The sequence below is a fragment of the Oryctolagus cuniculus genome, chromosome 6 (assembly GCF_051225735.1).
Source record: "Oryctolagus cuniculus isolate XC-2025 breed Fujian yellow rabbit chromosome 6, ASM5122573v1, whole genome shotgun sequence".
In the NCBI taxonomy this organism is placed as follows: domain Eukaryota; kingdom Metazoa; phylum Chordata; class Mammalia; order Lagomorpha; family Leporidae; genus Oryctolagus; species Oryctolagus cuniculus.
The window spans coordinates 84,178,868-84,191,159 of NC_142872.1; the positions used below are offsets into that span (position 1 = coordinate 84,178,868).

The 12,292-nt window shown below is 36.6% G+C and overlaps 1 protein-coding gene across 1 annotated transcript in view; it reads left to right on the forward strand.

Annotated features, from left to right (window-relative positions):
• The window catches only part of UBXN2B (UBX domain protein 2B), a 38,110-nt gene that overhangs the window by 12,235 nt on the left and 13,583 nt on the right, over positions 1-12,292 (forward strand). Inside the window, exons 3-5 of the mRNA XM_002710508.5 lie at positions 6,706-6,856; positions 9,756-9,839; positions 10,883-10,992. Of these exons, the coding sequence (XP_002710554.1) occupies positions 6,706-6,856; positions 9,756-9,839; positions 10,883-10,992 (345 nt within the window). The remainder of the gene's footprint in view (positions 1-6,705; positions 6,857-9,755; positions 9,840-10,882; positions 10,993-12,292) is intronic.

Below are 12,292 nucleotides of genomic sequence, written 5' to 3' on the forward strand. Positions count from 1 at the left end.
TATATTTTGACCAAGAGTGTTCACATTTTTATTTTGCAATGGACCCCACAAGTTATGTAGCAAGTCTTGGATGCTGCCACATTATGGACAACCTTGAGAACCATTTGTGTAGAAGGCACTGAAAAGCGAATAGGTTTGGTTTTTTTAATGTAAATTTAATGATGAAAACTGATTTAGTGACAATAGCTTTGACACACCTTAGTACTAATTTTTTTTTCTCTCTGTTCTAATAGATTTTGCTAATTGGCAAGTTATTTAAACTTGCAGTTCCAGTTTTCTCACCTATAAGGTGAGGACAAAGCCATTATTATGAGGATTAAATAAATACATAGTTACTCTCTGATAAATTCTAGCTGTTGTTGGCAAGTTCTGGATTTAGGTTTTATTAGTGGGATGGTAAAGAAAGGGTGAAATTGATGTAAGAAACTTTGAAGGAATTTGTTATAGAAACTTAATGATGGCATGGGATAAAGGGAGCAAGTAAATAAAGACTTACAGATTCTTTTTCTCAGATGCCAAAAAATGTAATTATAAATGGGAGGATTAATATGTAGAACATAGATTTAGTTTTGGAGATGATGAGTTGGATTCAAGTAGAACTCTCCAATAGAGGCTTTTAAATGAAAACTGGGCCAATAGTAAGGGATTACAAAAAACGTAATATTTGAGAATCTTTTGTATAGAGTTGGAAGTTTTCTTTGAGAGTGGCTTAATATTTTGATGATCAGATGAGTTTAAGTACAGGAGAATGGGATTCAAGGAACCAGGTATACCTAGTTATGAAAGAGAAGGAGAAAGAAAATAAGATGGAAGGAGATGTTGAACCCCACTGGACAAAGGAACAAGCAATTTTGGTATCATGTAAGTCCAGGGAAGACGGAGTTCACATATGAATTGAGGAAAGGAAGAAGGGTTCAAACACTTAAGAAAGTAAGTAATAACTAAAAAAGTCTTTTGGGTTTGACTGTAATAAAGTAACATAGAACCTTTAAATAAAATAAATTCAGAAGCAAAATCTTACCCCAGGATATGAGTACATGAGAAGGGTGGGTCCCAAATACAGATAATGTTGTTCAGGATTTGGAGGTAAAGAGATTGGCAAAGGAGATATATACTTCAACAATTTATATTTATTTTTAGTTATTTTTTAAAAAGTGTTTGTGAAAAGACTATCCTTTTTCTCTTAGAACTACTCCTCTGAATAGTTCCTGTATTAATTGATGGTCAATAGAAATACTTGTACTTAATGGAGTGATAGAGCAGCCTTATCATGACTGAATTTAATGTAATTAATGAAACATTAAAACCTTTAAAAAATTTTTACTATAAGAAAGAACTCCTTTGGAGGCTTGAGAGAGCCAGAAAAAAAGTTCAGAGGAAAATAGAACCACAAATTTCAAAACAGTTTATGAATATATCAGTTGAATTTTGCCTGTATGTTCCTCTTTTTTGGATAAAAATGTAGCTAGATAAGAGAAATAAATAATAGGTGTAAAATTATCCTATTATCCTATTTATACCCTATAGTGGCTTTACCTTTACTATTAACATTACAATTCATTTTATATATTTTGAGTTCTTTTTCATTGAAAGTGATGAAAGTATAATAATCTGCATTAGTCTTTTTTTTTTTTTTTTTTTTTTTTTTTGACAGGCAGAGTGGACAGTGAGAGAGAGAGACAGAGAGAAAGGTCTTCCTTTGCCGTTGGTTCACCCTCCAATGGCCGCCGCGGCTGGCGCGCTGCGGCCGGCGCACCGCGCTGATCCGATGCCAGGAGCCAGGTGCTTTTCCTGGTCTCCCATGGGGTGCAGGGCCCAAGCACCTGGGCCATCCTCCACTGCACTCCCTGGCCACAGCAGAGGGCTGGCCTGGAAGAGGGGCAACCGGGACAGAATCCGGCGCCCCAACCGGGACTAGAACCCCGTGTGCCGGCGCCGCTAGGCGGAGGATTAGCCTAGTGAGCCGCGGCGCCGGCCAATAATCTACATTAGTCTTTAATAAGTGAATATTGCACGTTGTAATCTTTGGTAAAATCTAAAAGAAAAGTACAATATGTAACTAGTTATTAAGGAAATTAAAACCATTATGTGATTCAATAGAAGACAAGCATAAAGCCTAAATATAAATACAAACTGAAACATTTCAATAGTTATGTTAAATATAGTCTAAATAGTCTACTTAAAGGACAAAAGCAGATTGAAAGGCAAATACAACTGCATGCAGCTTAAGAAAGGTAAATATAAAGACCTAGAGAAATTGGAAGGAAAGGAATGATCTGTGCGAACACTAAACAAAGCAGCTCTTAAAGGGAGAAGCACTGCTGAAGTTAAAGAGGAGACATTTCATAGTGATAAAGTGTCAGTCCCTCCAGAAGATGGAACTATCCTACATTTGATAACATGGGTTTAAAATATGTGGAGCTAAACTCACAACATTTATAGTTTTAAGAAAACATACAGCAGGGACATCATTGTGGCAGTGAGCCAAGCTGCTCCCTGCAACTGGCATCCCACATTAGAGCATTATATCCAGCTACTGTGGCCATTTGCAGAGTGAACCAGCAGATGGGAGATGGATGTCTCTCCCAGGCCTTGCCCCTCCCTTTCCCTCTTCTCTCTCTCTCTCCCACCCCCCCCTTCACTCTGCTATTCAAATCTTTATAAAACACACACACATAACATGCAACAAACAGGTTAAAAGGGTTAAATAATCTGATTTTGAAAGATCTACAGACAACCTAACTTGCGGAAAATAAAACATTCAGCAGTGAAATAATGAGACTTTCTTCTGAAGTTGGGAATACATCAAAAAGTAACCCCTTTCATCATTTTCATTTAACTTATTCTGGAGGTTTTAGCACAATGATAGAAGAACAAAAATATACAATTGGAAAGATAGGAAATTCATTATTTGCACACAGAGAAAACTATAAAAGACCATATTGAAACTGTTTGATTTAATAGTATGTTAATAAGATCGGACCCTGAATTTAAGATCAAAAATGAGAAGTCAATTTTATTTCTATGTTCAAGTAAGAAATAGAAAGTACATTTTTAAAAGATAACATTTATATTCAAAAATATCAGATGCTTAGGAATAAATCTAACAAAAACTGTAAAACCAGAACTAGAAAACTGTAGCTTATATTATTAATAAAGGATCCAAATAAGATGTGATACACCAAATTTTAATATCTAATATTGACCCACATTGTATAAATAGCAGGAGTTTGCTTTTAATGATATTTGATAGGAAAATTTTAAAAGTTTTACAAAAATACAAAGCTTTAGGAATAGCTTTATTCATGAATAATGAATCATCTACCTGAATATAGGCTACAAAAAGACAAAAAGCATTTTACCCAATGCCGTGTCCTTGGTACAAACAACAGTGGCTTTGCATATAGCAAGCACTCAACAAGCATTTGTTGGATTAACAATATTACCTTGTAGAAGTCCCAAATTTTGGAGACTTGTAGATGGTAAAGGATTACCAACTGCTTTAGGAACCAAAAATTGTGTTTTGTTCTTGGTCCTTCTACTAATTAAATGACAAATTTTTAAATATTTATTTATTTGAATGGCAGAGATTTAGTAAGAAAAGGAGAGAGAGAAAGATCTCTTCCATCCTTTGGTTCACCACCCAAACGTGCCAGGGCTGGGCCAGATGGAAGCCAGGAGCTTCTTTCAGGTCTCCTAATTAGGTGCAAGGTTCCCAAGGACTTAGGCCATCTTCCACTGCTTTCTCAGGCGTATTAGCAGGGAGCTGGATGGGAAGGGAGCAGTTGGGAGTCACACTGGTGCCCATATATAGAATGCTGGCACTGCAGATAGAGGCTAGTAAGTTAGTGTTAGCATAAAATCATTACATCAATGGTCAGTAAAAATTAACAATTCTCTCCCTTGAAAAAAAGAAAATAGTACATTCATGAAGAATTAAAACAAAGTAGAGGACTTGCACTACAGGATAAAAAGACTTGGGTCAAAGCTGCAGTGATTGAGTCAGGACTGAGAGTAGGCAATGGACCAAAATGGAGAACTCGGAATCCTAGATGACCATGTGATTTAAGACAGAGGTGACACTACAGAACAGTGAAGAGAGATTTTTTTGGGGGGGCATGGCTCTGAGTAAAATAAACATTTATATACGGGGAATAATTTTTGACCTCCCCTTTACACCACATGCAAACATCAGTTCCAGGTGGATTGTGGATGAAAACATAAAAATTAAAACAATAAAGTTTCTGGAAAGTAGAGTATCTTCCTGACTTTGGAGGCAGGCAAAGATTTCTTAAGTAATAAGACCATTATCTATGACTGTAAAAATTGCTAGTAAATATTTCCTATGGCTGACTTCCAGTAAGATCTTTCTCATCAAGACAGCTGGGACAGGCATTGGGTACAGTAGTTAAACGCTGCTTTGGGATGCCCACATTCCATATCGGAGTGCCTGGGTTATGTCCTGGTCTGGTCTCATTTCCAGCTTCCTGCTAATGTGCACCCTGTGAGGCAGCAGATGATGGCTCAAGTACTTGGGTCTCTGCTACCCACACTGAAGACTTGGATTGACTTTTGTTTCATGCTGGCCCAGCCCTAGCTTTTATAACATTTGAGGAGTGAACCAGGGGATGGAAGATCTCTATGTCTCTGCCTTCCAAATAAAATGAAAGATAAATAAAAAAATCTAAGACTAGTGTAAATGATACTTACTTTGCCAGATTAGACAGTTATATCAAGGAGTAAAGAAGCTTACAATAGAAGACAGTTACAGCAGGAAGTTTTCCAATTCTGTGTTTGTCATTGCTATCTAAAACCATCTGCTCTTGAGCTCCTTCTCTTTAACAGTTGTCACTTTTTATAAGTTTAAAATTCTTTTTTCCTTTTTTCTTTGTATGTATGTTTTAAGGTGAAGAAATTTCATGTAATGTATTTCATATATACAGTTTTAGGTACATAGTGATAACTCCCACCACACCCTACCTGCCCTCCCACCCATGTTCACACCTTCACTCCTCCACCTTTCTTATTCTTTTAATTTTTACAATTATCTACTTTGTTTATTTTATACTCATAAGATTAACTACACTAAGTAAAGAATTCAACAAATCATAAGAAGAAAAAAACACTGTTCCTCAACAGTAGAGTCAAGGGCTATAAACAATCATCAAATCTCAAAATGTCAATTTCACTCATATATTACTTTTTTTGTACTCTATTAGTTACCATAGATCAAGGAAAACATATGGCATTTGTCTTTTTGGGACTGGTTTATTTCACTAAGTATAATGGTTTCCAGTTGCATACATTTTATTGTGAAAGACAAGATTTCATTGTTTTTTATTGGCTGAGTAGCATTCCATAGTGTCTATATACCACATTTTCTTTGTCCAGTCATCAGTTGATGGGCATCTGAGTTGAGTCCATATCTTAGGTTTTGTGAATTGAGCTGTAATAAACATGGGGGTACAGATAACTCTTTCATATGCTGATTTCATTTCATTTGGGTAAATTCCCAGGAGTGGGTCTTAAGACCCGATGGGGGTACTGTGTTCAACCTTGCAGAACTGGACCCTGCAGATAGCAACTTGGAAGAAAGCCTTCCATAGGTTCCTGCCCTGGTTAAACTTAGACCCCAGTGTTTCCAGAGCCCTGGCAGGATGAAGCCCACCCCGTCCTTATGCAGTTAGTGAGTGTTGTTCTACTGATAGCCACTTTTGTTCTCCAGTTGGATTTTCTTTCACTAGTGTGAATTGAAAACTGTTCTGCTCATGCAAAAAGGGCTCTTTTATATTAACTAGGAGTATGTATGAAGTTGGAGTGAGAGTAGAAATTAATTATCACATAGCTAATTCACTGCAAAGAATTGTAATCTACATTAATACAAGGGAGTATGATAGAGCAAGTCTTTTTTTCCAATCCAAAAATATCTAAGGAGTAAAACTTGTATGTGTAGCCCTACAGTCTAGAATTTGATATTTAGGCTGTATAAGTTTAGAGGTCTCTTTACTAACTAGATCTGTGCTGAGAGTGGATTTCTTATGCGGATGAGACTATCACTTTTCTCCCACTTTTTCCAAAGAAGCTAATTTGAATTTGATAAACAATCACAAGGGGCTAAGGAAGGAAAGTAGTAACCCAGGTATTGTGCTGAACGTGGTATCAGAATCTCTGCAAACTTTGTGAGAAAGTACATGAGTTGTTTCTTATTTAATCTTTTTCTTAAAATGAAATTATGGATTAAATATTTCCATAGAAGTTACAGGAATTCCTCTTTTCTCTTAAGCTCAGTTTCATTTATTTGAAAAGCAGAGGGAGGTCAGGAGAGAGAGATTGATCTTCTATCTGCCAGTTCACTCCCCAAATGCCCACAAGAGCCAGAGAGGGGCCAGACTGAAACCAAGAGTTCAGAATTCCATCTAGGACTCCCATGTGAGTGGCAGACTCAAGTACTTAAGAGAATCTGCTGCTTTGCAGGGGGAGCATTAACAGGAAGCTGAATGGTAAATGGAGGCAGGACTTGAACCCAGGCACTCAGTCCAATACAGGATGTGGGTGTCCCATGCAGTGACTTAGCATTTCTGCCACAGTGTCCACCCAAAGAATGCATCTTTTTAAATAAAAGTTATTTCATAAGACTGTAACTTTTTACTTTAGTTTCCATATGTTATTCGGAGTTTGTTTTTTCATGAACCATAATGTTTAAAGGTTTTATTCAGGTGAACATGAATACCGTGGATTACATATAGTTCGACCTTCAACTGGGAAAATTGTGAATGAACTTTTCAAAGAGGCAAGGGAGCATGGGGCTGTCCCTCTGAATGAAGCTACAAGATCTTCAAGTGATGACAAATCTAAGGTCAGTGTGCTGTTTCAAAACTAAACCTACTATTTCTATATCTGATCTCCTATTCTTCTTTTATAAGCAAACATTGGTTTTCTAATTGTATATTTGTTTTAATATTTCATGTTATAGGATTATTGCCTGTCTGTTAATTGACAGAAATTTGCAAAAAGTATAGACAGAAGTCTCACATACTGTTCACCTATTTCATGTAGTTTCCCCAAATGGTTCTACTTTGCATGATTATAAGAGAGGACTTCATGAAATTTGTGGAAAATGAAATTAAAAGATAAATTTATTTCAAAAAGGTAAATTTAATTCAAAGTACTTTGAAATCTCTTCATAGTTTTTTTATCATATGCATTTCTACATACCTTTTAAAGAAACCCTGTGTACATGAATTTTGACATTTTTCTGCATGAAAATTTATCAATTAATTCCATTTTTCACAAACTTCTTGAACTTTGTAGGACAATATTTAAGCCATGAATTTGCTATTAATACACTCTGTGTCAAAAAATTTTATCTTGTAGATTTATATAACTCAATCATGATACCATTCTATCATTACAAAGCTACTCATGTTGTACCCCTTTGTAGTCATGCCCACTATCTTCTCCTACACTAACTCTCTAACCTCTGGCCATCACTACTCTCTTTTTCCATCTCTGTGATTTTGTAACATTAAAAATGTTATAAAAATGATATCACGCAATAGGTAAATCTTTTGGGAGTAGTTTTTTCAGCTGGCATAGTGCCCTCAAGGTACTTCAAAGTTATCCCATGTATCAAGACTGTTCTTTCTCTAAGTTGCATTTATGGTATGGATGTACCACAGGTTTGACCATTCATTTATTCAGGGCCATTCTAGCTGTTTCTAGATGCTGATTATCACAAATAAAACTGCTGTGAGCAATCATACATAGGTTTGTCTACAGATGAATTCTAGTTTTTATAGCATAAATGCTCAGGTGTGCAGTTACTGAGTCATATGGTAAGTCCGTGTTGAGTTTAAAGAACCTGCCAAACTGTGTTCCAGAATGGTAATACCATTCTATATTCTCAGTGTATGAGAGACTATTTCTCTTTATCCTATAAGCATTTGACATTGTCACTATTTTTGATTTAGCCATGTTGATAGTTGTATAGTGATAACATACTGTAGTTTGAATTTGCATTTCCCCAATGAGTGATAATGTTAATTTGCATTTTCTTAATTGTTAGTGGTGTTGAACATCATTTCATGTGCTTGTTTGCCATATTTTTTACTCTTTTCAGTGAAATATCTCTTTATGACTTTTGCCCATTGGTTATTATTGAGTTTTGAGAGTTTTTAAAATATTTTAATAAGTATGGGTCCTTTGTCGAATGATATGGTTTACAGATACTCTCAGACTATAATTTATATTTTCATCCTCTTAATTGGAATTTTGCAGAGCAAAAGTTTTAAACTTTAATGCAGTCCAGTTTTTCAGGTTTTTATTTTCTTTTGTGGATCATGCTTCTGTTATTGTCTAAGAACTTTCACCAAACCTTAGAACCACTCATTCTTGCCCATGTTATCCAAAAAAGTTACATAGTCTGCATTTTACACTTAAGCCCATGATTCATTTTGAGTTAGTTTTATGTAAAATGTGAGATTTATATTGTTTCCTTTTTTGCTTATAGATAGCCAGTTGCCCCAATGTATTTGTTGAAAAGGTTCACCATTCTTTGTGAAAGTGCTTTTGTACCTTATTAGATTTCTGTTGAGCATTAATATAGCTTTTTTATCAGCCATCTCAGTATTGGAGTATTGAAGACTTCAAGTGTCTTTATGTCTAATTGTTATTTATTCCCATAATCAGCATTCTCAGCCTGGAATTCTCCAATCACAGTCACTCGGTGAGGTCTTCTAAACTCCCACATGAACTCGCATACGATGGCTTAGAAGGTTGGAGGTGTTCCTAGATGAGTGTCTGCTGAAAAAGCATGTCTTCTCCATATTGATTTTGATATCAATATGGAGAACTATTCTGATGAAACAAATTTTAGTTTTTATTATCTGTCAACAGCTTGAAATGCTTTCTCAGTCAAGTCTTTTTTTTTTTTTTTTAAGATTTATTTATTTATTTGAAAGGCAAAGTTAGAGAGAAAGAGGGAGAAACAGACAGATCTTCCATCTGCTGGTTCACTCCCCAAATTGTAGGGGCTAGGCTAGACCAATGCCAGGAAGCAAGAGCTTCATCTGTATCTCGCACATGGGTGGCAGGGGACCAGGCACTTGGGCCATCTTCTCTTGCTTTCCCAGGTGCATTAGCAGGGAGCTGGATCAGAAGTAGAGCAGCCAGGAATCGAACTAGCACCCATATGGGGTGCTGGTACTACAGGCAGTGGCTTAACCCGCTATGCCACAACACCAACCCCTCAGTCAAGTCTTAAAGTCACTTTGGTTCTTGCAAGCTCTCTGCTTCCATTTTAAAAAAATGTAGAATTGATGATTTAGTCTGTATGGACAAAAAAAAAAAATGTGACAATTAGATCATTGAGGATATTAGGAGTGATTAGAAAGAACAGTATTTTTACTTAGAATCCGCCCTACCTGATGAATGGAAGAACTTGTGATTAGTATAGCAAAATAAAAAGTCTAATCAGAGCTGACTTGTTACAGTTGAATCCAAATAGCTTATAAAATAAGCTTATAGCTTTTCTTCAGGGTCATTTAGACTCATTGATAAAATTCTTCCTTTACTCTAAGACTTGTCATAACATTGTAATGGTAGCTTAAAAATACCTTAGCTACACTTGAAAATACCCATTCCAGTGCATAAATGCTCATCTTAATTTGATTATCTAGTTTATAGTACATCACAATTTGTAATTACACTTTACTTAATAAACCTTTAACTCAATTTTTATCTTACTTTTATTGTAGTCTTTTACAGGTGGAGGATACAGGTTGGGAAATTCCTTTTGTAAGCGGTCTGAATACATCTATGGAGAAAATCAGCTGCAAGATGTAGGTATAGTACTCAAAATGAAAATTGATAGATATTTTCCTTTGGTTACTACTTTTAATTTTGAAATTTAAAACCAAGAATATAAATTTCTTTGTTAACTTTTGAAGCTTTATTCAAAGGATCAATGTGTAAGGTCTCAGTGTAAATTTTTGTATCATGTATCTCATTCATGCCTTATACTTAGAGGTACATAACTGATTGTTGAAAGAATGTGTAGGTGACTGTCAAAATGGGCTTACAGGCCAAGTATCTGGCCTACTGGCTAAGCCCCTGGTTAGGATACCTGTTTCTCACATTTGAGTGCCTGGGTTACATACCAGGCTCTGGCTTCTGATTCCAGTTTCCTGCCAGTGCAGACCCTGGCAGTCAAGGGTGATGTTTAAAATAGTTGACTTCCTGCAACCCATGGAGGAGATGTGGATTGGGTTCTCAGCTCCTGACTTTGGTCTCCCCAGCCATTGTGGGCATTTGGGAGTGAGCCACCAGATAGTAGCTCACTCAGTCTCCCTCCCTGTATGTCCCAATCTCTCTGTTTTTCAAAGAAAATTGTTTTTAAAAGTGTCATATATTGTGATAATGATTATAGTTGGTATAATGAGCTGGGTTGTAAACATAGACACTAAAGTCATTCTTTGTTTCTGTTGCCTTTTAAAATGTTGGAATTATAGTTTCATTTTCAGCATTTATAATTTTCGTAGAAGCACATTGGGACTTCTCTTGCCCTTTATCATGAGTATTTAAGCTCTGTAGCAGAGAAGAGGAAGGGTGGGAGTAGTGGGATCATAGCTGGGTGCCGTCTTCTGTTTTCTTTTACTGGTAGTTGTGCTTCGAGGTCAGGGTCAAGCTGTGGAACCTTTGGTATTTTCAGCCATTATCATTTGTTAAACTGAATGCTAGTCTGCTAAGCAAACTGAATAAAGCACAATAGGGATAAATTCCTATTTTAAATCTAAGTAGCAGTGTAATGTTCTGTGAGATACCACATTGGAAAACTTAGCCTTGTTTGATGGAAATGGTTTCTCCCCTACTCCTTATCTCACAGGTTCAGGTTTTGCTTAAACTGTGGAGCAATGGTTTCAGCTTAGATGATGGAGAATTGAGACCTTACAGTGACCCAACAAATGCTCAGTTTTTGGAGTCTGTTAAGAGAGGGTAAGATACATTATTTGTATTCTGTTACTTGGAATGGGGCTTTTTTTTTTCCCATTAACCAGATGACTATTTAGTGGTGTGCCCTTCTGCTTTTCAAGAGTTGATTACTAGACAGTATTATGTAAGTGATTGCTGGGAGAATGGGCCTTTTTCCCAAGTATGTAAAGGCTGTATTGCTGTCTCAGTCACTACTTCTGGCTTTGAGGGGAAGGGACATGGGACGTTGGATATTGGCCCCGTTTTAAAAATCTTGATGAAACCATGACCCAACTCTAAGCAGAAACATCTTAATATAAGAGATCAGGAAATTGGTTAGCATGTAGCTGCCCGTCCGCTATAGCATTGTCCTGCTTACTGGTGACAGGGTGACTTACACTGCACACTTGCCTGAAATTCAGCAGCTTGTATGAGAACTCTTTAAAGTGGCATTACTACTGGCAGGTAGTTCAAACAGTTAATTTAAAGTGATAATTTGTGAAAGTAGTCCAGAGAGATAGTACTCTAAGCCAACTGAAAAATAATATCAACTCATCAGTCCTTATTGCTACAGGATGAAGAATCAAGTGATTTTTGCTTTGATGATAAAAGCTTTTCTGTGATACAGATTTCACTAGCTGACATGGAATTATTCCTAAGTAGCAGCACAACTAAGGAGATAAAGATGACAATAAGCTGGAAGATGTAGTAATAGGAAGGGACCAGATGACTTAGCATGAATTTTTAATGTAAATTTTGCACAAATGATGTCAGGATACCAGACAAAGGTAAGTAGTGCTATAAGCAGTATGCTGAAGACCTTAAGAAAGGTGAGAAGCTATCCTAGGAGGCAGTGTGTGGTAGTGGCAAACACAAGAATATAATAGTTTGAATCAATGCTATGGATATAGGAACCTGAGGAATCAGTGAGAAGAGGTAGGAGCGTTTGGGGGGCAGAGATGGTCCTCTGTGGTGAAATCCAGCATTACTGTTTCTATGATGCTGATTTTACGATAGTGGAAGAAAAAATACTGATAATCAGAGTACAGTGATATATATTAAGACTAATTTATTGTTAAGTAAAAATCTATAAACTTTGTAGGCTAATACTGAAACAAATGTGGCATATAGAAAAGACAGAGTTATAGAGAGAGAGACAGAGAGGTCTTCTATCCGCTGGTTCACTCCCCAGATGGCCGCAGTGGCCAGAGACGCGCCGATCTGAAGCCAGGAGCTTCTTCCGGGTCTCACGAGAGCGCCGGCTCTGGATCTTTTTGAGCATTGACATGTTGCCACAATGAGAAATCTCACGTTTAACTTCATG